This window comes from Amblyomma maculatum, chromosome 9 (assembly GCF_055883805.1).
Source record: "Amblyomma maculatum isolate TAMU_Amacu chromosome 9, ASM5588380v1, whole genome shotgun sequence".
In the NCBI taxonomy this organism is placed as follows: Eukaryota; Metazoa; Arthropoda; class Arachnida; order Ixodida; family Ixodidae; genus Amblyomma; species Amblyomma maculatum.
In genome coordinates this window covers 68,680,845-68,706,909 of record NC_139352.1, presented here as the reverse complement: position 1 = coordinate 68,706,909, position 26,065 = coordinate 68,680,845, and the positions used below count along the sequence as shown (strand labels likewise).

Here is a 26,065-nt window from a genome sequence, read left to right as displayed (position 1 = left end):
CTAAAACTTTTTCTTAGTATCCCTACCATTGCTTTTTCGGTGAGTCTTGTAGAAAAGGCGCACTATTCGGTTCATTTCAAAGCACGCAAGCACAAGTTTTGAAATTTGAATGTAAGTAAGTAGGAAAAGATTTTTTTGCATTTTTCCTTATGTCATGGCCGCGTAGCTGTGCTTTACATCGGGAAAGATTGCGCCTCTTAGTATGAAAGATTTGTGTAGTACGTAGGTGTAGTACGTGATTTTCAAGCCTTCTCTTGTAATTTTTTGTTCTGCTTGAAAATAGCCGTACTCGTTACCATTAGGCTGAGTTGTGCTGGACATGTGGCGCTGAATTTGCTACAAACACCCCCCCCCCCCCCCCCCAATATAATTCCACAGGTTAATTAAAAGTTAGGAAGCCCTAGACACAAGACGGCGCACAAGCGAGCCCCTTCTGCTTCGACGTCGCTGCTGCCGCGTCGTGGCAGGCGTTGCATGGGTCTACACTAAAGCAGTTCTTTACCGGCGCCCCTGCGTCGAGCATGCCCTGGATTTTCTATGAATTTCCCATCTTGCCAGTCTCTCGCACGCGGGTTTCTTGGTGCCGGCTGTAATACCCCCCCCCCCCCCCCCCCCTTCCCCTTCCCATGTCGCATACACAAACTAACGGCCTCCCCCCAAAAAAAACAGTGCTCCGTCCCTTTGCCATTCCCCTAGCCAATCACTGTTGAAGGCTCGCGTGACGTCGAGCATGACGTCGTGACCCGCGCAGTAGCTCAAAGTCTTATCTTCCGCATAGCTGCAATCCACCAGTCGGTTCTGTGCGTGTTCTGGACGAAGGCTGTATCGAGACCGGCGTGAAACCCGTGCTGAGACCGAGCGTCTACTCTACTGACCATGGCGACCCATTTCCGATCAGCGTTTTCGGTGAGTAGTTCTAGCTGTTTATATTTTTTCGTCAGTAGTACACACTTTCATTTTTCATATGCCTGGCCGTAGCCCTGCAACGCTCAAATGTTTCGAAGGTTCATTCTCTCGTAAACAGCTGTTGGCGATAGAGGTTAAGCTTCGTCCTCTATTATTTCTATAAAATGTTCAACGACTACCGGGAGAAAATTCGTCTACCCTACCTCACCAACTGGACCGCAACGACATAAATTGTTATTGATTAGACTTTGTCCTCTAAACGAGCGCAGCAAGTATCAACCTACTATAAGGCAGGCGTTTGAAAGAAATGCAGGGGTTCAGCTTGTCCTTTTAAAACATCATGCCGGGTATATAATTACTTAGGCTTGAAAATCTGATATTGTCGCGTGACGCATTTACATTATTTCCTAATTTCCCGCATGAGGTAAGGGGACAATAAGTTTTACTGGATGACCCTCCAGCGGCAGAGAGCGGATTATGTGTACGTGTGGGGCTTTTTCTAGCGTATAACGTCAGCGGTGTCGTCAGTTTCCAGCCAAATTAGCATCAGTCTTCGTTTAGAACGCGTGACCGAACAACGGGCGAATGGGTCCGCATGGGTTATTCACAGAATTTGTGGAGAGCTTCCAGATTAATCGACCGCTACCTAGTATGACCACTATCAGTGGCAAGATAGTCAAAAGGATGAAGCTGATTTCACGGCGGTGGAGATATTTGCCACTCAGGTATTTGACTGCTGCGGACAGCAGTAAACGTCGTCTATTTAAACGAAGCTTCGCGCCAGCCTTGGTACCTTGCTATACAACTTGCAAATGCCTGCAAATGAGACTGGTACAGGTGAACTCCGAGTACGGGGTTTACAATATGTGATGGCAAGCTGGAACGACATTGCTTGTATCGGACTCTCTCCCCACTAAGAGTAGAGATTGTTAGGTAAGAGTGAATAATGGTGTAGCCTGCTTTGGGCTCTTTGGCACAAAAGTAACTATGGCCTCTATCCACGTGGTATTTAGCACCCTGTTCCCTGAGGAATTTGAAAAAGGCTGTCCGAAGGAGTGTTATATACCGGCCTCTCATCAGCATGTCCAGCGGTCAGTGGTCGTTGTTGGCATACTCTCTTACAGCATTCTTTTGAGCCTTACTTGGTCTTGATTATGCATCTGCTATCAATTTGTGCGTGTGTTTAAAAATTTTCTTTTTTTTATTTTGCCTGAATAAAAGTCCTCATACTGTTACAACCATGTAATTACGATCGAATGAGAATGTAATAGCTTCTCTCTCAGCCTGGGTTCCTTTGGCACTATAACTCCAAATACAACAAATGATGCAAAAAGACATCATAAAAAGCTGGCTAAATCCTTGATGTTTAAAACCGTCTATCTTATAGGGCGTATTCTGGCAATGATGTTTCTGCAACAATTCCCCCCCCCCCCCCCTCCCACGTGCTTTGTGGCTCGGTGGCCTCTAATCAGAGGGCAGAAGAAGCTAGCGAGGCGGCTCATTATCACTTCGAAGTAATTGTTCCTTACCATATTGTTGAAGCTTATCAAATCTCATAGCTTCTTCGTGTTAGGCACTCCCAGGTTCGTCCCGCCTCCACAATAGCGACTGTGAAGTCATGGTTTAAATTTTTTTTTTTCAATCTCACAATTCTATATTCTGCCGAGAGTAAGAAATTCTAAACGGGCTTAGAATTTAACAAGAAGTATTTTGGTTGTGTGCGCTCGCGGAAAATTTTATTGGGGTGGTATTAAGGGGGGGGAGGGGACGGGGCTGTGTTTGTTATAGTTTCAAGGGCAGAGCAGGTTATAGCACGACTCTGAAATATTAATCCTTGAATTCTTTTAGAGCCCTGCGCAACTGCGTCCATCGTTGTCCGAGTAGCCTGTGCAAACCCTTCTGTTGTTCGCCTGTATTGGAAGGCGACCAGTTTGACCAGGAATTCAGTTCATGAATATTTGTTCGTTAAACAAATGTCACTTCACCGTCTTTAAGCATGTTTAACATTCATGTACTAAGAAAAGAGAACGCCGACCAATGGTTGTTGTTAATATTATTACAACAACCATTGGTCGGCGTTCTCAACAATTAGGGGGACGCTCGAGATTTGCCCAATGAGAAGGCCCGAATAGTCTTTAAAGAAACGTTTTCATTTGGACAAGAGTTTGATATATTTTCTTTTATTTCCTTTTTGTGAAAAAGGAGACGCAGTAGCAGTCTCACTTCTCAGTGGACGCATAAACTTATCTTGGGGTACATCTCTGTAGGCTCGAATTCTATATGGAGCCTCCAACATGACCAGAAGATGGATGCTAAATGCTATGACACCACACTGAGTACCACAAAAATAGGTTGCGCCACAAATTTATTACCATGTCCTGTGTTTGTCTTCCCTGGTACCGACTTTCCCAATTTCGTTTGCAAAAGACGATGCCTGGCATTGCCTCGAGCTGCAATGCCGTATATTCTCACGGAAATGTAAATGCTCAGAATCAGCAGTCGCAAGGAGTAGCTGATCTTCTCTCTCTTCGCATCTCGTCTTCTTTTACCCTGCTTATCTCTTCGTCTTCCGAATCTTCTTGTTCCATTTGACAGATTTCTTCTCTGTCCTCCCTCTTGCCTTCTTAAGGTGGAATACACCTTTCTTCTTCCCTTCTTCTGTGACTCGAAGCGGGTGGTTATGGTTAAGGCGCACGCGCAGTAGTGACTAATCGCGTACTTGAAGTGCACCGTTTACTAGCCTATACTCGGGGACACTTTTTCTTAGCAATGGAGCCAAAGCTACGGAGCCGAAAAGCATTATCTTCCTGCGCAGCTGAATATAGTCCCTAGTTACATGAGCAGTTTCTGCAAAAACAAATTGTAATCATAGCGCTAGTTTTTTTACAGTATATTTTGTTATCACGGAACCAAGTTTTCGAAATGAAGTTTTTATGCCTACGACACTTTTCTTGGCTCCACTGGGTTGTCTCGTCTGATGTCTGTCGCGGGGTTTCGAGACGCCCCGACTTTGCAGACAAGATGGCGACTGCCGCCTGTTCGGATCGTTCCGGATAGTTCCGGTATAGTGGCACTGTTCCGGTTCGCCCACTCCGCAACGGTTGGAAGCGTTTTCACCAGACAACATTCGAGTCAAGTTCAAGAGACGCTAGCTGTCGAAGCAAACGAAGAAAATAATCTGTAACGGCTATGCAGACGGAAAGCCGCGCTGCCGAACTACATGGCGGAGTGACACGTTTAAGGACGCCCCGCCTCCCTACCTTTGCGCCCATTGCCAAGAAAAAGTGTCCCCGAGCATAGTGTAGGTTTTGGTATAACAAAGGAAACTGTCGGAGCAGTTTCGAGTCGAGTGTTTCTCTTGCTTAGCTGGTACCCAACCATTGAAACTATCGCCGCAGCCAAGCGACCGCATGCTTGACTTTCACACACTCTCTTTTTCTGTCGTGCTGTGCATCGAAATTGTCGTATTGAGCGACACGAATCCGTGCATAAATTAACAAATCAGTATCGCATTGCCCTCCTAAGATGTTAACTGTAACGTACTCGTGAAATAATTCATTGAACATAAATGTCGCTCCATCGGCTGTAGTGACGCTTTAGAGGCTCTAAAAGACACTTAGGACTTCTTATCTGTAGCAAGGCAAACCCCCTTTTTTAGATATTGCATTATTTTATTATTTTTTCTTTTATGTTTTCATACCTTCGTTAGGATGTTTTACTATACGGCCGATTCTGGAATACGCAAACGTAATCTTATTTCCCCGCACAAAAGGGAACATGTGCACGCTCGAAATGGTGCAGAGGAAAGGAGTTCATTTTCTTTACAAGAGTACCGATTAACGTACTGAACATTTACTTTCTTGCCTTCATACTCTGGCTGGTCGAGAAAAATTCCAGCGCTTACAGTTCCGTTTCAACTACTCCGCGCTTCATTTCAGCTGAACTGTTCAGATTTTATTACACTTAAATCTACTCGACAGATTCATCCAAGTAGATTGCAATTGTCCTGAACGAGAATTGAACGAATTGCGACATTTTATTACTTCATAGTCATCGCTTGACTAATTTGTTGGACTTGTCGAAACATTATTCTTTGTTTTTTTCTTATTTTTGACAATGTCCCCTTCTGATGTTAAGTGTACACTTTTTTTTTCTTTTCAATGTATTCCAATCCAGTGCATTGCCTATTCCTGTAATAATCCCACTAAGGTTGTACGTATGTTATAAAAAATAAATAAACAAATAAATAAATAAATGTTTTTAGTATATCTCTTGCTTAGTAATATGGCTACAGGATCGGATTCTGGACTTCTAGATTGACCAATGACCTTTCTGGGTTCGCTATGGCTTTTGGCTGTTCATTACCCAGTGTTTAGTCACTTCAGCAAATGTGAACAATGTTGGTTTGTTCTCGTGCATATTTTCTCCGGCGCAGTCTTTCTGAATTTGGGTATTCGGCACGGCTATTCTACCAAAAGACCTGGATGCACCTCGTTTGATATAGTGAATAAAAATCTTGAGGGAATTCAGAGTAGATTACATTTGCAAGCAACCATTTTCGTTTGGCTCTTGGAACTTCTGCGTTGCTTACGTCATAATGGAGCTGCTTTGTCAACCAGTCCTTCAGTATTTAGTACAGTGTTTACTTGCTAACAATGCAAAATTTACCTTGGTGCATTATTGTGAAAACGGTGCCGGGCTGGGCAACCCTTTGAGCTTATCCCGCCTTGCCGGCTCATCATGGCGATAATTTAGTAGGGCTGTTCTCGAGATTGGAGCGGCGGGAGTTTGGCGGGCTGGAGCCATGCAATGCTCAACTGTCAGTTAAGTCCCGTCTGAATGTTTTGCTTATAGTTTGTTTGCCGAAACCTTCTTTTTAGTTCAATTTGCTCCAGAATAACACTTTCATTGGTCCCTTTTTTGAGGCCTTGCGAATGGACGTGGATCTCAAGGCACGGGCTGAGGGCATCAACTGGATAATTGATGTCCACAACAACATGGACATCGATCCAGATACGCTGTTCCGGGCTGTAACCCTCATGGATCAGTACTTGCAGGTTAGAAAAAGCTCCTATTTCTTCTTTGCACTGCTTTATAACGAAGGATCGCGCTTAAAGAAAACGTGTAGTGTTTTGTAAAATTGAACGCGAGGTGTAAGATGATCAGATTCTCAATTAAGAAAAAAAAAAGAAAAGCAGCCAATCATGTACTAATTTTTATAACGTTATTACGTTTCTTAATTTGACCAATTATTCTGGATACGTGCATCGTTTTTGTATAGCAATTGATTTTCCCAAATATACCCTCTATAATTAGTGGGCTTCTTATGCGAGTCCTAAATAAAACAGTTTACGAAATTCCACCTGTCACTCCTGCATAATTAAGAAATAAAATATTTGAAAATTCGAAAAATTAGTGCATGATGTATTCTTGTTTAGTTTTTTATCAATAATGTTCCGCCCTTGCGTATCGATAAGATAATGACCTATGAAGACAGACAACAGTAGCTCTAATGTTGCCTCTCTTATGTCTTCCTTCAGTCCTGCGTTTGTAGGTTTAGCTAATCAGCTTCGGTTATCATGATCTTCAGGCATTATGCAAGACTCCCAATTTTCACTCTAGCGTTCAACATTTGAATTCCTTAAAACACCATTAGGAAAAAAAAAAAGACTACCTCCATTATGGTGCGCCCATTCTTTTTTAGATACATTTCGACCGCTAATATTTTACTTTTCGTTTTGCTCACGGCGAGCGCTAGTACTGAGGATGAATAAGATGAGTATATTCTGCCATCTTAAGTTCGTTGAATTAATTTATTTGCTTCATAACGGCCGTCGTAATACTTACTTTGTTATTTTATACTTTGGAAGTTTAAAAAGCAACTTGAATGATATAATTCGCTATGCACGTCATGATTCGTTAGCAGCCATGTATGTGTGATACTGGTACTACTTAATTGCTTCTTCTGGGTTTAAACCAAACAACTGGTGACTGCCGTGACCACGCATGCTTCAGCTTCACTTCGAAATATTTAACAAGATGAATGGATTATTACATATTTAGCGTTGAAATCTGTCATGGAAGAATCAATGTGCGTGTGCAAGCTTTGCATAGGAATGTTACTGAAGACTATGTAATGAATTCCTTGTCTGTCCGCCTCTCTTAATTTTTTCTTTTGCAGGCAAGTATCGTCGACCAACGCACGATGCAGCTACTGTCGGCGGCAGCGCTGTATGTGGCGGCGAGTCATATAGAAATCGAGAGCCCGGAGTGGAGGCACTGGTTCTTCGCAGTCATTACCAGGAATGGAGCCATCACGGAGGCAGCAATATTACGGATGGAAAAGGAGATTCTCGCAGTTGTCTCAAGGAGTTTGGCCCTGCAGGGACCTCTGCAGACCCTTCGTTTTGACTGTAGAGATGTTGAGGTTCGTGCATTGCTTGCTTGCGGTTCCGTAACTACCAAAATCAGGACAATGTGGAAGGTTGTATAATAATATCCGGCAATAAGATTATAGATAGTAGCATTGAACAGCGTACAGCGGTGTTATCGTTTGATTTTCGCCTGCTTTAAACCAGTTTTGCTGTATGTTGTGTAGGAGAGTCTCTGTCGTACTGATTAGTTACGTTAAGCAATTGTTTAATGCGAACAGGGAGAACACACACTCTATCATGCTGTCTCAATATCAACACGGTATCAGTGCAGTTAAGCTATTTGATTAGCAGTAAAATGTTTTTATTGTCGACAAGCATTCATAGGCATGTTTAGACGAATAGGCTTCTGAATGCAAAGATGCATGGATGGTGGCATGACAGATAGAAGTGCATTCTGATCTACTGGGTGTGACTTAGTTCAGTCCAGAAAAGCTTTCCACCCAAAGTCATTACGTATACAGCTTTTCTGCGCGTAGACTTGACAGGCCACAAATCGTCGTGATGACTTGCAGAAGCTCACATTACTCTGCTGGAATGTCTGCTCAACGCGACACTGTGTCTGTCATTTTTTTAACATGAAAAATTTAACAACTTCGTACCATAGTTCACGTTAAAACTCAAGCTGATGTCCCTTTCTGCGTGTGTTGATGCCTGTGTATTCTTACATAAGATAGCTTTGCTAATCTGAAATTTAAATCTCTTCCACCACTACATTGTAACATTAGCCCTCTACAGTGAAAAGGACTGTTGGTGTAGATGAGCAGTAAATGGCAGTGGGACATAGGCATTGAGGTCCGCATAAAAAATGGTTTAGGGTGTTCCATTTTATCGGCGAAATCGGGCGGGAGCGGCGAAACGAGTACTGCACTTATCGTCATTTTCTAGCTAGTAAAATTTTGTTTTTTAAAAAGATTAACTAAGTCTTGTTTCAGGTTTTTATTATAGTCGTTTTATGCGCTTGGCGCGACTTAAATTATGTACACGGCGAGTTCTAAGCAATTTTAGCCGGGAAGCTTGGAATGCCAGATTGAATACGTAGAAACTAGTCTTGCAAATCAATCTCCCTTTTAGGCAAGTTTATTTTTATTGTGTGAGATGCAGACTTTCTTGGCGGCTAAATATATGTAGCCTTTAGTTCAACGTAATACATTTTATCTGTCTCGAATATGAGTTGTCCGTTATTTCTTGTTAATTGGAAGGGTCGATTTTCCCCAAACAAATCAACTTCTCTCTGCCACATGTTGTTGATCTCATATTTAATCATTTTGGCTTACTTTCCAGTAACTCGACAGTTTTTTTTTCCTTGGCGACTGAGCATTAGGAAGTTTTACTGCCTTTCACCCTTGACAGCTTAGCCATTCACTACGTTAATTCAGAACTGATTTAACATTTCTTTCTTGTCGTGCATTCGACGTAAGGTTCTGTCTCGAAAACAAGTCCAGAGCCATGGTAGCGATTTAAAAGCAGCAATTTTATCGCAGAATCATTCTCTAAGTGTCCAGCCTCTTCTCCTCTATACAGGCGACCCGAGAGGAAGACTTTGCAGCCAGGTACATCCTGGAGCTTTGCCTCGTGGACTACGTCATGGCTTCCGTTAGCCCCTCGGCGCAGGCAGCTGCAGCCGTGTACTGCGCACTTCAGCTTTCCGGAAGGCCAAAAAACTGGTAAGCACCTCCTTCCTATACATTGAGATTAACTGCTGGCCTTTGTGTTCATAGTGCTTTTAAACAAAAGGGACGCCTGGCACTGGTACCATGCTTGAATATCGTTGAAAGCAAGGCAGAATGTGAAGATATCCTTGCTGTTTATTTATGAGGAATGTTATTCCGTTTCCGGTGTTCTCGCGATGATCTGCACCTTCAGAAAACAAAAAAGCAACATCTGTTCTCGTGCTGTGAGTCTTGAGTGGCTGCTTAATGGTGACGCGTCGACAATGGACGGCATGTCTGCCAGGTGCTGGCTTCAATCGTATTGACTGGAGTGATATTAGAGGGTTTTGCTCTTCCTGAAGGTGACGTAGAGGGGCTTATGCATACGTGTGTATCATAATATAGAGACGTTACGGTTTTTCTGTGAAAAGTAGAATATTTCATTCGTCCAGTAACTACACATTATCAAAAGTGCACGTGTTGTCGCCCCTTTTGTCAACTCCAAAAAACAAAAAAGGTGCAGTCCGGATGAAACAGTCACTTTCGATGTCATTTTCGATATAATATGGATGCGCCCAATATTCTGAGTGAAATTGATTGCGAAACGTGTGTACCAATTTACTGGTTTAAGTGATCTGTGGGGTCCCGTGAACCGTATTGATTCCTTTCGTATAGGAGATGGCTCAGATTCATTCTAAAGGTGACGTAGCTGGGCTTGTGTGGATACGTTGTAAATAGGGGAATTTTACAGGGGCGTGAAAGGTAGCAATATTTATACATCCGGTATTAGACATTCTCCGTACCAGCGCGTGTTGTCGTGTATTTTAGAAGCTGCTAAAGAAAGGGGAGCCTCGATGTCGATGCCAATTTCAATATGATAGAGGTATTGATGTTGAGAACTTTTATTTTCTTGCAGAGAGATTGCAGTAGATAAAAGCCTGAGGAGGTGCAGTGGTTGTGAGTGCTAATAAGTTTCTTTTTTTTTCGCAGCCCTAAACGGGAGGCCCCCTACTATAGCTGTAGTAGGAGGGAATTCCTGCGGCCACTGGTGCAGCGGATGGCGGGTCTCTTTTTGGAGGCACCTGGAGTCAGGAACCTTGTATGTCTTTGGTTTTTCATCAGTTATAATTTCAGAAAAATAGCGTTGTCGTGTTCATTAGCCAATAGATTAGTAGAGGTATGCAGTGCGTTCAAATGGGATGTACGAAAATGGAATACATTGCCGGAAATTACAATTTCTAACCGCGCCAGTAATACATTATTGGTTAAAAGCACCTTGTTCAGACATATTTATTTTGTTTGCTTTTGTAGTGCACACGGTTCAGTTTATTATGTCCCTGTGAATTATCCTACCATTGTCCAAGCACTGAAATTGCCTCAGCAGTGTTCCTACATATGCTGCAAAGAATTTGTAAATCAAGAAAAAAACGTCTCATACTTTGTGCTTTTGCAGGCTCCGTACAAGAAATACAAGTCGGAGCGATATCACTCCGTCGCGTGCCTGTCGGAAGCCAAGACATGGAAGCTTCGCCTGATGGCAGAAGGAATCTTGACCTTCGGGGGGCAGTAGTCCTTCCTCAACCTCCACCTTTTGAAACCTCCTTCGTGTGATTTGAGCGAATATATTTTGGTCCTTACCTTAGAATTCAATTTTACCTGTTAATAAATTGCGTCATTCCGGGCACCAAATTGTCCTCTTTATTTACACAACAGCTTGAAGCTCTGTTGGCCGTAATCTCTCACAGGTGACTTGCCTGTGTCAAAGCAAGCAGGTCTGAAGGTTCTGCTTGTGTTCTGCGAGCATACTATTTAGAGGTTCCATATTACGCACTGCTCTCAGCGCTGCTCTTCCACGGACCTTTAGCGGAAATTAAGCGGACCTCTGAATCTGCGATTCTAAGGGTGCATAAAAAATTCTGAGATTACTGTAGCATCTACACTGCAGAAATCTGAAAGCCTAAGCATTGCTGGAGCACACGGTGCATCCCGTTTTCTCTCATTATCACCATCAACTGAATGCACCGTCATTTTTATTGCTATAATGTCATCATTGTCATTATCACTAATTGCAGCTTCATTGTAATCGCCACTATCATACTCACGGTAAAAAGGAGAATTACGATGTGCTTCTGTTTGTTGCTTCACTACGTCTACAGATGTAGGTAGAGTACTAAAAGTTGATATATTTTCTAGGTCATTGTGGGCTCTCAAAGCGGCAGCAGATAGCACAAGTTCACACTATATTCTACTAACAGGCTTATAACGGGAAAAAGTAAAGCTCGCCGGACCGCTGAATTTACCTAGTTCTGGTCGTCGGTGGGGCGAGATCATAGCGCCGTGCACGGCGTATCACTTCACTCGGCAGACCGTGACACGTGGTGGCTCCGTAATTGCGAAATAAAGCCAGTCTAATAGCACTAGTAAAGAAAGGCCGCGGTAAAATTGTTTCATAATACTTGCAAATGGAAGTGCATTTTTGTTTTTAGCAATGAGCATCTGCTCTCTTTACCAACCGTAAATGCTACCCTATAAGCTCCCGCTGCGTACCGTAAGCCCTCCGTTTTTTTTTCTTTTTTTTTTTTTGAAGTGTAAATTTCCGCGAAATGAAATCATGCTACTACTCGCATATGCTCCGCATATTTTTTAGAGGAGGGTGGGGTGGGGGGGGGGGGGGGGGGGGGGTAAAATACTTCCCCAAATTTTTCGTTCAAGACCGAACCTCGTTTAGGAACTTAGAGGACAAGCTATTTACTCTAGTTTTGGTGGATTCGTATTTAGTATGTATGGTCGCGAAAATTGTTCACAATATTCCCGTGTTCCGGTAAGAACGCTCCTGCAATTAAAAAAAAAAAAAAGAAAAAAAAGAAGGTCCCCGGCGGAAAAAATGTCCCCAGACGGGTGAAGTCAAATGAATGAAACGTCTATTTTTCGCCTGACTTGGAGCTCGGCTCCTCAAGGATGAATTGCTTCGAAAAAAGGTGCGTGGTATAGCCTAACACGATAGATTAGCACGAGGATGCTAATGATGTAGCGCCCATTGTTTTCTTATTTGACCTTGCATCTCCTTTTTATGATTTTTGCATGAACCTGATTCGATTTTTTTTTTCTCGATGTGTTTTCTCGTTCTACGTGCTGTAGCTCTTTAGTGTGCTATAAAGATATAGACTGGGATTCTATATGACGAGTTGCAACAATGTATGCTCATACAGGGCGTTCACACACACGAAAAAATAATGTGATAGCAGCGGAAAAGAGGGACCAACTCGAAGTGCGTATCTGGATCGTTCTGCGGTACACAATGTCACTAATTGGAGTGTCAACTTGTAGTAGGAGTGTGCTTTTTCATGGCGTGACCTGCACTGCATGATCGTTTCATTATCTGGTACTCCGACACTGGCCTCGTATTTGTCTTATTTGCGCGCTGACCACCGATTCGGCGGCGGATGATGGGAATGGTGCTTCTGGGTGGCCACCGTCACCGAAGTATCTGGGAGGGTGCTTCAGAAGCGCTTTCTCTTGTTATCTGTTACTCAAGGCTACTAATCAGGCATCCAGAGGACCCAGCTTTTATAGAATGCCTACAGCTATTATCGAAGTCAGCAGAGAATGTAATAAACTATTCATTTTTTGCCAAGTGAGTTTTAGATGGTTGTATTATCCGGAAAAATTTCGCCTTGGGACCTCATCACCTTATTTAGCAATAACAATCAGCGAAGCTCAGTTTAGTCAGAACTGCACTAAATTATAAGAGGTTTATTTGTCCACCGCAAAAAAATCTTTTCAGATTGAAATGTAGTGAGGTGTCGCCATCGCTTTGACAGTTGCTTGTTTTGCTCCTTTACCGCCACAGCTGATGCAAACATAACATGGTGGAATCATGCATGTACCATAACAAGTTTAGTATTAAAAATATTTACTTACAGATGTCATTTATGTGCAAAATATGAGCTACAAGGCCTCATCGGTTTAGCTGGGTGGAGCATTCTACGGCTTTCATATGCGTCGTTATGAGTTATCCCGATGACTGTGCCTTGATTTAGCTGCTTCAGCAACAGCTCTTTAACCCACTCGCTTGTAACGTATTTGCGTCCTTCAAGTCATCTGACGGCTTTCAGTTGGTTTCTTGCGAAGAAGCTCGTGCGGAGCGCAAGCAACTCATGAAAGTCGCACATATTTATTCGCGGCCACAGATGGATGCTTATCATGCATTTGCGCACACCGACTACAAACGGGTCGGTGGTGCACAGTTTCATTTCTTCAATGTAGCAGCCTCTGTCTGCGCTGCACAGACTTTAAGATAGTTCGAACTCTCAGTCAGGGTGCCGATTTAGTTCTCATAATACCAGTGCTGACGTGAGGTAGTAACAGAGAAAACGAACGCACATGACTATCCGAACCCCCGAATTGTAGAATTTCTATGCAATATTCAATCCTTGAAAATGCTAGGCTAGGCCTCACAAATCCCGATTACCTTTACAGCCGACCGCGGATTTTATTTAGTCGCTGCCACTCGGCTAGTGCCCGAAAAAAAGTGTTCTGTTATAGGTCAGTGTTAGCGTGTAATGGCGGTGGGGATGCCCAACCCTTCACTAGAGTGTTTTAGTTTACCGCTATCCGCCACAGAGTATTCCAATGCGCATGCACAGATCCCCTTGACGCCGATAGATGGCGCCACATAGAGCTGCCGCCTCGGAACCAATAAGCTTGTGCTGATTGCCCACGCGCGGTAGAGGGTCAGGGTGGCGAATTGCGGATCACGGTAAGCTGAATCTCTACTGTCATTGGTTCGGGTCCGTAAAAGATGCCGTGCATGACGGAACGGGGAGATTTCTTTTCTTGATAATTCAGAGTTCAGGAGGTGAGGGGGGGGGGGGGGGGGGTAACGTCTGTGACAAACTTCGAGTGGGTGACGCTGAAGCGTCACAGTGCGCTGTATGAGTTTCCGCGGTGGGCTCAATACTTCGGATTCGCCGTCGCCGGCATTGGGCTGACCATCATTCCAGCCGTAGCCCTCAAGGAGCTGTGGGCAGTGAAATGGATGAGAAGGGGTGGGTGACGCTGAAGCGTCACAGTGCGCTGTATGAGTTTCCGCGGTGGGCTCAATACTTCGGATTCGCCGTCGCCGGCATTGGGCTGACCATCATTCCAGCCGTAGCCCTCAAGGAGCTGTGGGCAGTGAAATGGATGAGAAGGGGCACTATCCGCCATTTTTGCAGAGGCTGCTTAGGAGCGGTCGAATATCAAGAACCAGACCCTATAGAACCTGACCAGGACAGGTCCGGGGTACATATCAACGAGTAAGTAATTACAAGCAAGATGCACGTGAGAAAGAACTCCATATTAATATTTTAGGTGAAGATAATATCGTCAAGTACTAAGACAAAATATTGTTAAGAAATCTGTCAGGAATCAAGCATGGCCACCTAATACTTTCTATCCCAAGAACTATAGTAAAGTTAGCCGATAATTATGCTCATTTCTAAAATCAAGCCGCTGAGCACCCCCCCCCCCCCCCTTTATTTAGAAGTTAAAAGCCGTGACGTAGGCTTCCCCCTATTTTTCAGCTTGTGCCTTTGCTCCTTTTTTGCACAGCAAAGTTTTCTCTTTTGTCAAATCTTTTATTTTACATTGGCTTAAGCCCGTCGTACTTTAGACGGTGCGGGCTGGTGATATTACTTTTTATTTCTGTTTTAATTAATCACACTACACTTCAGTTCAGTCAGTGAGAGTACGCTTGTTGAAATAGTCCTGTGCGTTCCTTATTTTATCTGTAGAATATAAACACCATTGCACACACGAGACCACTGTATATACACACGGGTTATCACCGGGATGCTCCATCAGTCCCTACACCTTATAATGGTGATAAGATTTTAGTCCTGGAGTTGTATAAAAACTCTTCAATTTTGATTCAAAAAAGGATTGGCTAAAGTTACGCCGCATTGCCGCCACTGCTGGGTTGGGAGCAAGGACGTTGGAGGAACGTGTACATAATTTGGGACGAGGTCCAATTTCACCTGTCATTGCGTAAAAGCTGCGTGTGGCAGAATATGATAGGAGAACGTGTTCGGCTCGTGAGTTCGGTGGGGGTATATTTTCACACGGGTTGCCAGTGTGAGGTTTGTGCAAGGTCACATGACTAAGATGTGTAATGATGTCAGTAATTTCACACGGTTCACTGCCAGAACAACTCAAGCTTATCGTTATATAGTCCGAAATCACTTTACTACAGTGGTCCTGCTCACACCATACGCTGAAGATTCGCCAAAGGTACAAGTTACACTGAAAAGTTTGCGATTTTTTGCTTACTTCGCGTAATTAAAGTGCAAGTTTAAGAGACTGCTCTCAAAACAATTTATGCCTTCCCTATATAGCAACTGGATCATTTACACGGTAGCAGTAAACGCTACGGTCAACTGGCTGGCAGGAATTATTTGCCAACGGCACGTAGAGACGATCACTTCTCCCGTCCCGATGGAATGTCTGACGTGCAAACTATAGGAGTGCTTCACATTTTATTTTTGACAGTCTCTTTCAATGCATTTGCACTTACGATCCCCGACATCGTTCAGAAGCTTCGATAGCTGAATGAAAGGGCAGGGTACTTCTGGGCAATGCTGCGTAAGCTATACAATCCAAAGTAAACATCAAAATTGAAATCATTGATCTGTCCAATAGAAAACGTTGCTGAATCATGGCTTAAATATGACAAAATATTTTGTCGTTCAGACTAGCATCAGATTTTCTGCAGTTGTGTAGTACGTTTTTGCAGCTCTGCAGTCTCTAAATCTGTGGAGCTTTTCTCTAGTACACAAAATTCTGATGTTATTACAAGCATTTCTACAGTCACAAAAGGTTCGCTGTCAAAACCCGCACAGAAATTTAGTTGTGAAAACAAAAAATATATGTAGTTCTTTTTTGGATTGGGACTCGTATCGATCTGCTGGCTCATGCGCAGTGTCTGAACGAGAGCGAAAGGCCTCTGCGCGAGCTCGAGCTCAAGCTGAAGGCCATTGAAGACGCGAAGGAGGCTGCGGCGAACAAGGTGGACAAGCCCGATCACGACGCAGCTGCTGGCGAAGCCAAGCAGGAGGAGCCGAAACCGGAGGCCAAGGTCGACGCCAAGGCCGAGCCGCCTAAAGCTTAGCTTCCAGAGCCAGATACGCTGAAAGTCTGAGTGACACTTCAGCGGCGGTGGCCACACATGTAGGCAAAATGGCTGAGTGCGCTCACAGTACTCCAGTCCCGGGGAATAAATCAGACAGAGTTGTTCCGTCATTTTATTTTAGCGGTATAAGCGAGTCATTGGTTGCACCCTGAAGCAGCATGCGAAGCTCTGAAGTTTTTTCTGTCATGCATTCATAATTTCAGTGCTTAGAAATTTTTGTTTTCCTTGTACGCATATTTATTTATATGCCCCAAGAGCAATATGTAGAAATGAAAAACAAATGGGTAGTGGGATATTCCAGCTCCGCCTTTTAATTAATGCGTAACAGCGTTAAAGACTCCCATACGCGGCCGTCCTTGCTGATCTTCGTTCGCTTAAGCATGAATCCCTTAATTTGTGCACGCTTTGCATCGTGTAGCCCCTTTTGTGCGCAGCCCCTTTTATCTCACAAACTCTTTTCGCAAACAGTCGTAAAGTACATCATTGTGTGATACGTAACGAGGCTTAACCAGGGCTTACGAACGTGTCTGCGTGGCCTAGGAATAGCATGTGTGAGTCGGGACCTCAGGTTAAAGTACCAGCCTGAGTTGGCAGCCTCTGCAAGGTCACGCGGCCTTATATATTTTGCTCTTGACGCTTGCGCAGCGGAAGCCGCAGCGGAACCGTTTTTTCTTCAGTACAGAGACCAGAGGTTTTGGCATCTCCATAATCCCCTGAAACGGTATACACACGCAAATTACCCTTGCTGCGCTGTATTGTCGAAGCTGCTTTCTTGTCTTCAGGGAAAATTCGTTTACAATGGCGGAGTGGTCTTTTGCAGGGCTAGCTTGGCCTATATTCCCTGGCAGCACTTTGTGGAATTAGAGGTAAGGCCAGGGAGGAGGGCGAAAGTGACCCGTTTTGGTCCCTGTCCTGTGGAGAATGGGCGATCTCGTTCCAGTCCCCCTGTTATCTCGCCCCATCCTATTCCGAACAATACACCCCACGACAGTGTGACAAAGGTGTATCTCCCTTCCCCTGCCTAGCTTCAGCAGCAGAGGCACATGAACCTGCGTGAGTAATCTGCGGACACCATCTTGACACACATTCGCACTTCATGAAAGAGCACTGAACAAGGCTAGAGGGGGGTGCACCCAATCATTCTACAGCAATCAAGGAAACGGGTTCATAGAAAGCTCTTCAATCGATCGTCTAATTTTCGCCTGGAATGATCAGCAAAAATGGGAGCCGAGGGGCCCTCACGCATGCCCAGGACATAGCTAAAATTTTAATATGACAGCAGCTTTTTCACAAAAAGTATCCGCCCTAACGGGCACAGCGCGGGCCCCCCCATCATAGCCCACTTTATGCAAGTGGCCCTAAAATACTGAAACTGCAGTAAAATCAGATTTATTCACCATGTTCTTTGCCGTACAATTTTCCCGCTCACTACATTTATATCCTTAGATTGCTACATAAACAACACACACACATACAAAGAAAACTCTTTGCACGATCCCAGTGCAGGACTAAAGAATTGAACACACAGCACCTTTCAGTGGTCAGTACACTGGCAAAAGTGCATGGCTTACTTTGGCGAGACGGAGTGTAGAAGGAACCATAAAATATTCTATGCTTGTAAGCGTGTTGACAGCGCTTTTCTGCCTTGAGTAGAATACACAATGAAACACGAGGTTGGAAAAAACGCAGGAAACCATTTTGGAATTGACAAAATTACTGCACATGAGTATGAAATATACCTATTTCAACTCACTTTGCAAACTGCAAAAGATTAAGCACAGGAATTTAATATAAGACTTTTAAAGATGCCCGACATGATCCGTAAATCCATGTTAGTACCCCCAGTGTCAACTGCTGTGGCTGTTAGTAAACATGCACTGCTTTTTGCTTCGGGCGCTTGCAGCATGCAACTGGTTTTGTACTTCGTTAGGTCTAGCTAAATTAAGTGCATCGAAAACAGTGCGGAATGTCATGTCATGCGACGCCCGCCTCTTTCGCTGTTCCTGAGTTTTTTGCTTTTATTGAAACTGCCATTAATGTTTTTCCCCCAGCCGTTCATACTCGGGTTCACAAAGGAGTTGCCTCCGCCGAATTCCGCTGTGTCTACTTAAACAGTGTATTCTGAGACTTCTAACAGTGCTTCAAGGGCCTTCAATTTGGTAGTTGCCACTTTGCAAAAATAACTGGCACAGGCAGCAGCGCCATCAGGCGATTAATGATTCCTTATAAAAATGGCGACGGATAATTCGATAAAAACGATAAATTAGAAGACAATAGTTGTTAAGCTATGGAAAATGCGAAAACATGGACACATCCTGCAATCGCTTATCTGTCAATGAGCTTCGTCGCTGAAATTTAATTGCGACAGAGACATAAAGCCCAGTGGCCTAAATATGTGGCAATCGTTCGAGACACCCACGACGGCGGCTTTGTCTTGAAAAGAATACAACGCACTGATCAACCGCAACTGTCTGTTTTGTAACAGAGTTGGAAATATAGGCTAGTCCCAACTTTATGTTTTTTATTTGACCTGTGAAGTTGTTCTCCGTTTTCGAAAAGACGCGCCTAGCTAATTAAATGCAAGTATTACAAATGAACCACGGTTACCTGATGGCGCACAAGTGCCCAAAAATGCGCATCATCGCACAAGTGATTCTCCTTCAGTCTCTCCGCGTAGTTTCTTGAACGTGTTTATTCATTGCGTCTGGTTCGAACGTTGTGGTCGGCTTAATGAAGAACGTAACCGTGCAGCTGCAGTGGTTTTATAGAAATTGAAGTATACCGCCGCATAGCAGTATTTTTGAAGTGGAGTGATATTTTGTTAAATACTAGCCACAAAACAATCATGGAAAATTGTGATTAAGGTCCAACGAATACTCGTAGGAATCTCCAATTTAGGTTCTCTGTAGGATGGTTATCAGCCGAAACATATCGTTCCGTGACGACACTGGGATTTTTTTTTTTTCGAAAAAAAAAAAAATCAGACGTACAGTCGAGCTTAATAGGCTCAAAGTCTGAGACGCCTCTGGGCGGCCTCAAAGGAAAAGCTGTAGAAAAGGTATTTAAGGCAGCACACGGACACTATGTCGACCAAACTGCCTTCTGAAGCGGCCACCGCGTCTACAGTTTATCTGTATAAAAGGAAAAAGAGACAGCAACATAAAAGTACTCCAAGACTGGTTTTACCGGAGACACGTTCCCCTTGCACTGGGCCAACTTTTAGACCTTTAGGGGCACCTGCCTATTTACGGTCTATAAAAAAAATTCAATTGAGTACCGTCTTGGAGGCTAGCTTATGCTTTATTGAAGTCATAAGTTATTCTCCTAATGTAGGTCGGTAAACCGTGGTCGCGAGGTAAAAAAATTGAGGGTGCGCAGTTGTTCCTAGGTTAACATTAACCAGCCACACAATATGCGGAAGGTGTCAGTCTGTCAAAGCGCTTCAACTCTACGGCGAAGGTTCTTTTCTTGGAGTCGCTGACGACAGTGATGAGTGTATTTGCCGCCTTCTGTTTCTCTGGGAATAAAATAAGAGCACGAAAATTATAAGTGTAGGTATGTCAAAATCGAATTTCATTCCACCGCCCAGCGCTACGCTTAGCTTGTGTGATATAAATGCGCTGGATTATCTCTTAAGAAACAAAAATGGAATTAGGGATTGGACCATTGCTAAAGCACGTGCGCAGATCGAAAGAGTTCATGGCAATTTCAGTGCCGAGAAGGCTTTCCTATGCTCAAGCAGGTAAGCGCACGGTGCCATCTCTTTGTGTCCAAGAATATTCGGATTGAGGTCAACGCAGTTGACTAGCAGCCTGCCTGATAGATGTGTCCCCACATGACTCATAACTTCCTGACCTAATTCCAAGTAGCCAGCATTGGTCATAAGAAATTCCGAAAAGCGAGACCACAGTTTTTTCAAACAAGGGCGGAGTACAGGCAGTACAGGCGCCTAGGAGCGCAATTGCCTATTGTTGTGCTGGTTATCTTCACTGGACCGGGGTGCCTCTGCCTTTCGCAGTGCTGAAAACATTTTTTGAGATGAAGAATAGCCTGCCCTCAGCTGGGAGGGGGCACAAAGGAGGAAAAAACATGTTTCTGCAGTATTATCTAGAATGAAAAAAACATGACTTCCGGGGAAGGCTAGTAATGACGAATTCAGTAATGTCCTACTGCCGCGACAAAGAAGTAAAAAGCTAGCGACCACGTGGGGACGAGCACGTGGTCTCTTCATTGCGGTACAGATAACGGAGAAAAGTGTTAGCGAATACTAAAATCAAAGTTGTAATTTTATCATTTTCATGTATTTTCAGACGAATATAGCAGAATTGGCAACAAAGTGATTGGCATAAAGATGAATAAATATGGAATGGTCAGATGACACGGACCTAAGAAAAATAAAGAAAACATTATTTTTAAAATGTCCCGCTTTGTCCTGCCTGCCTTTCAAAGACTCATGGCGGCCAATCAGACAGCGCAGGAAGAACCTTGAGACATTCTCCTTAATCACGAAATAAGCGCTCATTCAACTGAATTGTGGTGCAGCGGCTGTAAGCGCAGCGACACAATCTTTCTGAGCCTAGTTTCCCGAAAATAAAAGTACGGTGCGCGCAGAAATCCACGCACTGATCTTTTCCTCGACCCGCTGCAGACTAGGCAGTTGTACAACCAGGCATTTCTTACGTTCTGGGCGCAAGATTTATGAAAAATCCTGATCTCGTAAAACTTTTTCTTAGTATCCCTACCATTGCTTTTTCGGTGAGTCTTGTAGAAAAGGCGCACTATTCGGTTCATTTCAAAGCACACAAGCACAAGTTTTGCAATTTGAATTTAAGTAATTAGGAAAAGATTTTTTTGCCTCTTTCCTTATGTCATGGCCACGTAGCTGTGCTTTACATCGGGAAAGATTGCGCCTCTTAGTATGAAAGATTTGTGTAGTACGTAGGTGTAGTACGTGATTTTCAAGCCTTCTCTTGTAATTTTTTGTTCTGCTTGAAAATAGCCATACTCGTTACCATTAGGCTGATTTGTGCTGGACATGTGGCGCTGAATTTGCTACAAACACCCCCCCCCCCCCCCAATATAATTCCACAGTTTAATTAAATGTTAGGAAGCCCTAGACACAAGACGGCGCACAAGCGAGCCCCTTCTGCTTCGACGTCGCTGCTGCCGCGTCGTCGCAGGCGTTGCATGGGTCTACACTAAAGCAGTTCTTTACCGGCGCCCCTGAGTCGAGCATGCCCTGGATTTTCTATGAATTTCCCATCTTGCCAGTCTCTCGCACGCGGTTTTTTTGGTGCCGGCTGTAATAACCCCCCCTTCCCCTTCCCATGTCGCATACACAAACTAACGGCCTCCCCCCCCCCCCCCCCAAAAAAAAAAAAAAAACAGTGCTCCGTCCCTTTCCCATTCTCCTAGCCAATCACTGTTGAAGGCTCGCGTGACGTCGAGCATGACGTCGTGACCCGCGCAGTAGCTCAGTCTTATCTTCCGCATAGCTGCTATCCACCAGTCGGTTCTGTGCGTGTTCTGGACGAAGGCTGTATCGAGACCTGCGTGAAACCCGTGCTGAGACCGAGCGTCTACTCTACTGACCATGGCGACCCATTTCCGATCAGCGTTTTCGGTGAGTAGTTCTAGATGTTTATATTTTTTCGTCAGTAGTACACACTTTCATTTTTCATTTGCCTGGCCGTAGCCCTGCAACGCTCAAATATTCCGAAGGTTCATTCTCTCGTAAACAGCTGTTGGCGATAGAGGTTAAGCTTCGTCCTCTATTATTTCTATAAAATGTTCAACCACTACCAGGAGAAAATTCGTCTACCCTACCTCACCAACTGGACCGCAACGACATAAATTGTTATTGATTAGACTTTGTCCTCTAAAAGAGCGCAGCAAGTATCAACCTACTGTAAGGCAGGCGTTTGAAAGAAATGCAGGGGTTCAGCTTGTCCTTTTAAAGCATCATGCCGGGTATATAATTACTTAGGCTTGAAAATCTGATATTGTCACGTGACGCATTTACATTATTTCCTAATTTCCCGCATGACGTAAGGGGACAATATGTTTTACTGGATGACCCTCCAGCGGCAGAGACCGCATTATGTGTACGTGTGGGGCTTTTTCTAGCGTATGACGTCAGCGGTGTCGTCAGTTTCCAGCCAAATTAGCATCAGTCTTCGTTTAGAACGCGTGACCGAACAACGGGCGAATTGGTCCGCATGGGTTATTCAGAGAATTTGTGGAGAGCTTCCAGATTAACCGACCGCTACCTAGTACGACCACTATCAGTGGCAAGATAGTCAAAAGGACGAAGCTGATTTCACTGCGGTGCAGATGTATTTGCCACTCAGGTATTTGGCTGCTGCGGACATCAGTTAACGTCGTCTATTTAAACGAAGCTTCGCGCCAGGCTTGGTACCTTGCTATACAACTTGCAAATGCCTGCATATGAGACTGGTACAGGTGAACGCCGAGTACGGGGTTTACAATATGTGATGGCAAGCTGGAACGACATTGCTTGTATTGGACTCTCTCCCCACTAAGAGTAGAGATTTGTTAGGTAAGAGTGAATAATGGTGTAGCCTGCTTTGGGCTCTTTGGCACAAAAGTAACTATGGCCTCTATCCACGTGGTATTTAGCACCCTGTTCCCTGAGGAATTTGAAAAAGGCTGTCCGAAGGAGTGTTATATACCGGCCTCTCATCAGCATGTCCAGCGGTCAGTGGTCGTTGTTGGCATACTCTCTTACAGCATTCTTTTGAGCCTTACTTGGTCTTGATTATGCATCTGCTATCAATTTGTGCGTGTGTTTAAAAATTTTATTTTTTTTTATTTTGCCTGAATAAAAGTCCTGATACTGTTACAACCATGTAATTACGAACGAATGAGATTGTAATAGCGTCTCTCTCAGTCTGGGTTCCTTTGGCACGTTAACTCCAAATACAACAAATGATACAAAAAGACATCATAAAAAGCTGGTTAAATCCTTGATGTTTAAAACCGTCTATCTTATAGGGCGTATTGTGGCAATGATGTTTCGGCAACAATTCCCCCCCCACGTGCTTTGTGGCTCGGTGGCCTGTAATCAGAGGGCAGAAGAAGCTAGCGAGGCGGCTCATTACCACTTCGAAGTAATTGTTCCTCACCATATTGTTGAAGCTTATCAAATCTCATAGCTTCTTCGTGTTAGGCACTCCCAGGTTCGTCCCGCCTCCACAATAGCGACTGTGAAGTCATGGTTTAAATTTTTTTTTTCATTCTCACAATTCTATATTCTGCCGACAGTAAGAAATTCTAATCGGGCTTAGAATTTAACAAGAAGTATTTTGGTTGTGTGCGCTCGCGGAAAATTTTATTGGGGTGGTATTAAGGGGGAGGGGGGGACGGGGCTGTGTTTGTTATAGTTTCAAGGGCAGAGCAGGTTATAGCACGACTCTGAAATATTAATCCTTGAATTCTTTTAGAGCCCTGCGCAACTGCGTCCATCGTTGTCCGAGTAGCCTGTGCAAACCCTTCTGTTGTTCGCCTGTATTGGAAGGCGACCAGTTTGACCAGGAATTCAGTTCATGAATATTTGTTTGTTAGACAAATGTCACTCCACCGTCTTTAAGCATGTTTAACATTCATGTACTAAGAAAAGAGAACGCCGACCAATGGTTGTTGTTAATATTATTACAACAACCGTTGGTCGGCGTTCTCAACAATTAGGGGGACGCTCGAGATTTGCCCAATGAGAAGGCCCGAATAGTCTTTAAAGAAACGTTTTCATTTTGACAAGAGTTTGATATATTTTCTTTTATTTGGTTTTGTGAAAAAGGAGACGCAGTAGCAGTCTCACTTCTCAGTGGACGCATAAACTTATCTTCGGGTACATCTCTGTAGGCTCGAATTCCATATGGAGCCTCCAACATGACCAGAAGATGGATGCTAAATGCTATGACACCACACTGAGTACCACGCCACAAATTTATTACCATGTCCTGTGTTTGTCTTCCCTGGTACCGACTTTCCCAATTTCGTTTGCAAAAGACGATGCCTGGCATTGCCTCGAGCTGCAATGCCGTATATTCTCACGGAAATGTAAATGCTCAGAATCAGCAGTCGCAAGGAATAGCTGATCTCTCTCTTCGCATCTCGTCTTCTTTTACCCTGCTTATCTCTTCGTCTTCCGAATCTTCTTGTTCCATTTGACAGACTTCTTCTCTATCCTCCCTCTTGCCTTCTTAAGGTGGAACACAGCTTTCTTCTTCCCTTCTTCTGCGACTCGAAGCAGCTGGTTATGGTTAAGGCGCACGCGCAGTAGTAACTAATCGCGTACTTGAAGTGCACCGTTTACTAGCCTATACTCGGGGACACTTTTTCTTAGCAATGGAGCCAAAGCTACGGAGCCGAAAAGCATTATCTTCCTGCGCAGCTGAATATAGTCCCTAGTTACATGAGCAGTTTCTGGAAAAACAAATTGTAATCATAGCGCTAGTTTTTTTACAGTATATTTTGTTATCACGGAACCAAGTTTTCGAAATGAAGCTTTTATGCCTACGACACTTTTCTTGGCTCCACTGGGTTGTCTCGTCTGATGTCTGTCGCGGGGTTTCGAGACGCCCCGACTTTGCAGACAAGATGGCGACAGCCGCCTGTTCGGGTCGTGCCGGTTGTTCTGGTCGTCCACTCCGCAAGGGTTGGAAGCGTTTTCACCAGACAAGATTCGAGTCAAGTTCGAGAGACGCTAGCTGTCGAAGCAAACGAAGGAAATAATCTGTAACGGCTATGCAGACGGAAAGCCGCGCGGCCGGACTACACGGCGGAGTGACACGTTTAAAAACGCCCCGCCTCCCTACCTTTGCGCCCATTGCCAAGAAAAAGTGTCCCCGACTATAGTGTAGATTTTTGTATAACAAAGGAAATTCTCGGAGTGGTTTCGAGTCCAGCGTTTCTCTTGCTCAGCTGGTACCGAACCATTGCCACTATTGCCGCAGACAAGCGCCCGCATGATTGACTGTCACACACTCTCTTTTTCTGTCGTGCTGTGCATCGAAAATGGTCGTATTGAGCGACACGAATCCGTGCATAATTTAACAAATCACTATCGCATTGCCCTCCTAAGGTGTTAAGTGTCACATACAACCAGGCATTTTACTCGTGAAATAACTCATTAAACATAAATGTCGTCCCAGCGGCTGTAGTGACGCTTTAGAGACTCTAAAAGACACTTAGGACTTCTTATCTGTAGCAAGGCAAAGATATTGCTTAGATATTGCTTTATTTTTTATTTTCCCTTTTATGTTTTTATATCTTCATTAGAATTTCTTACTATCCGGCCGATTCTGGAATACACAAACATAATCTTATTTCCCCGCACAAAAGGTAACATGTGCACGCTCGAAATGGTGCAGAGGAAAGGAGTTCATTTTCTTTACGAGAGTACCCATTAACGTACTGCACATTTACTTCCTTGCCTTCATACTCTGGCTAGTCGAGAAAAATTCCAGCGTTCACAGTTCCGTTTCAACTACTCCGCGCTTCATTTCAGCTGAACTGTTCAGATTTTATTACACTTAAATCTACTCGACAGATTCATCCAAGTAGATTGCAATTTTCCTGAACGAGAATTGAACGAATTGCGACATTTTATTACTTCATAGTCATCGCTTGACTAATTTGTTGGACTTGTCGAAACATTATTCTTTGTTTTTTTCTTATTTTTGACAATGTCCGCTTCTAATGTTAAGTGTACACTTTTTTTTTTTCAATGTATTCCAATCCAGTGCATTGCCTATTCCTGTAATAATCCCACTAAGGTTGTACGTACGTTATAATAAATAAATAAACAAATAAATAAATAAATGTTTTTAGTATATCCCTTGCTTAGTAATATGGCTACAGGATCGGATTCTGGACTTCTAGATTGA

General features: G+C 43.9%; 2 protein-coding genes across 2 annotated transcripts in view; one reads left to right on the top strand and one right to left on the bottom strand.

Annotated features, from left to right (window-relative positions):
* LOC146179319 (G2/mitotic-specific cyclin-B2-like) overlaps positions 1-26,065 on the bottom strand; it is a 234,298-nt gene that overhangs the window by 126,110 nt on the left and 82,123 nt on the right. The gene's annotated exons all lie outside the window — the stretch shown is intronic.
* Positions 877-10,665, top strand: LOC146179325 (G2/mitotic-specific cyclin-B2-like). Its single transcript, XM_084579602.1, has 6 exons — positions 877-906; positions 5,802-5,963; positions 7,088-7,333; positions 8,862-9,004; positions 9,980-10,088; positions 10,443-10,665. The coding sequence occupies exons 1-6, from the start codon at positions 877-879 to the stop codon at positions 10,557-10,559; spliced, it is 807 nt and encodes a 268-aa protein (XP_084435728.1). The 3' UTR covers positions 10,560-10,665.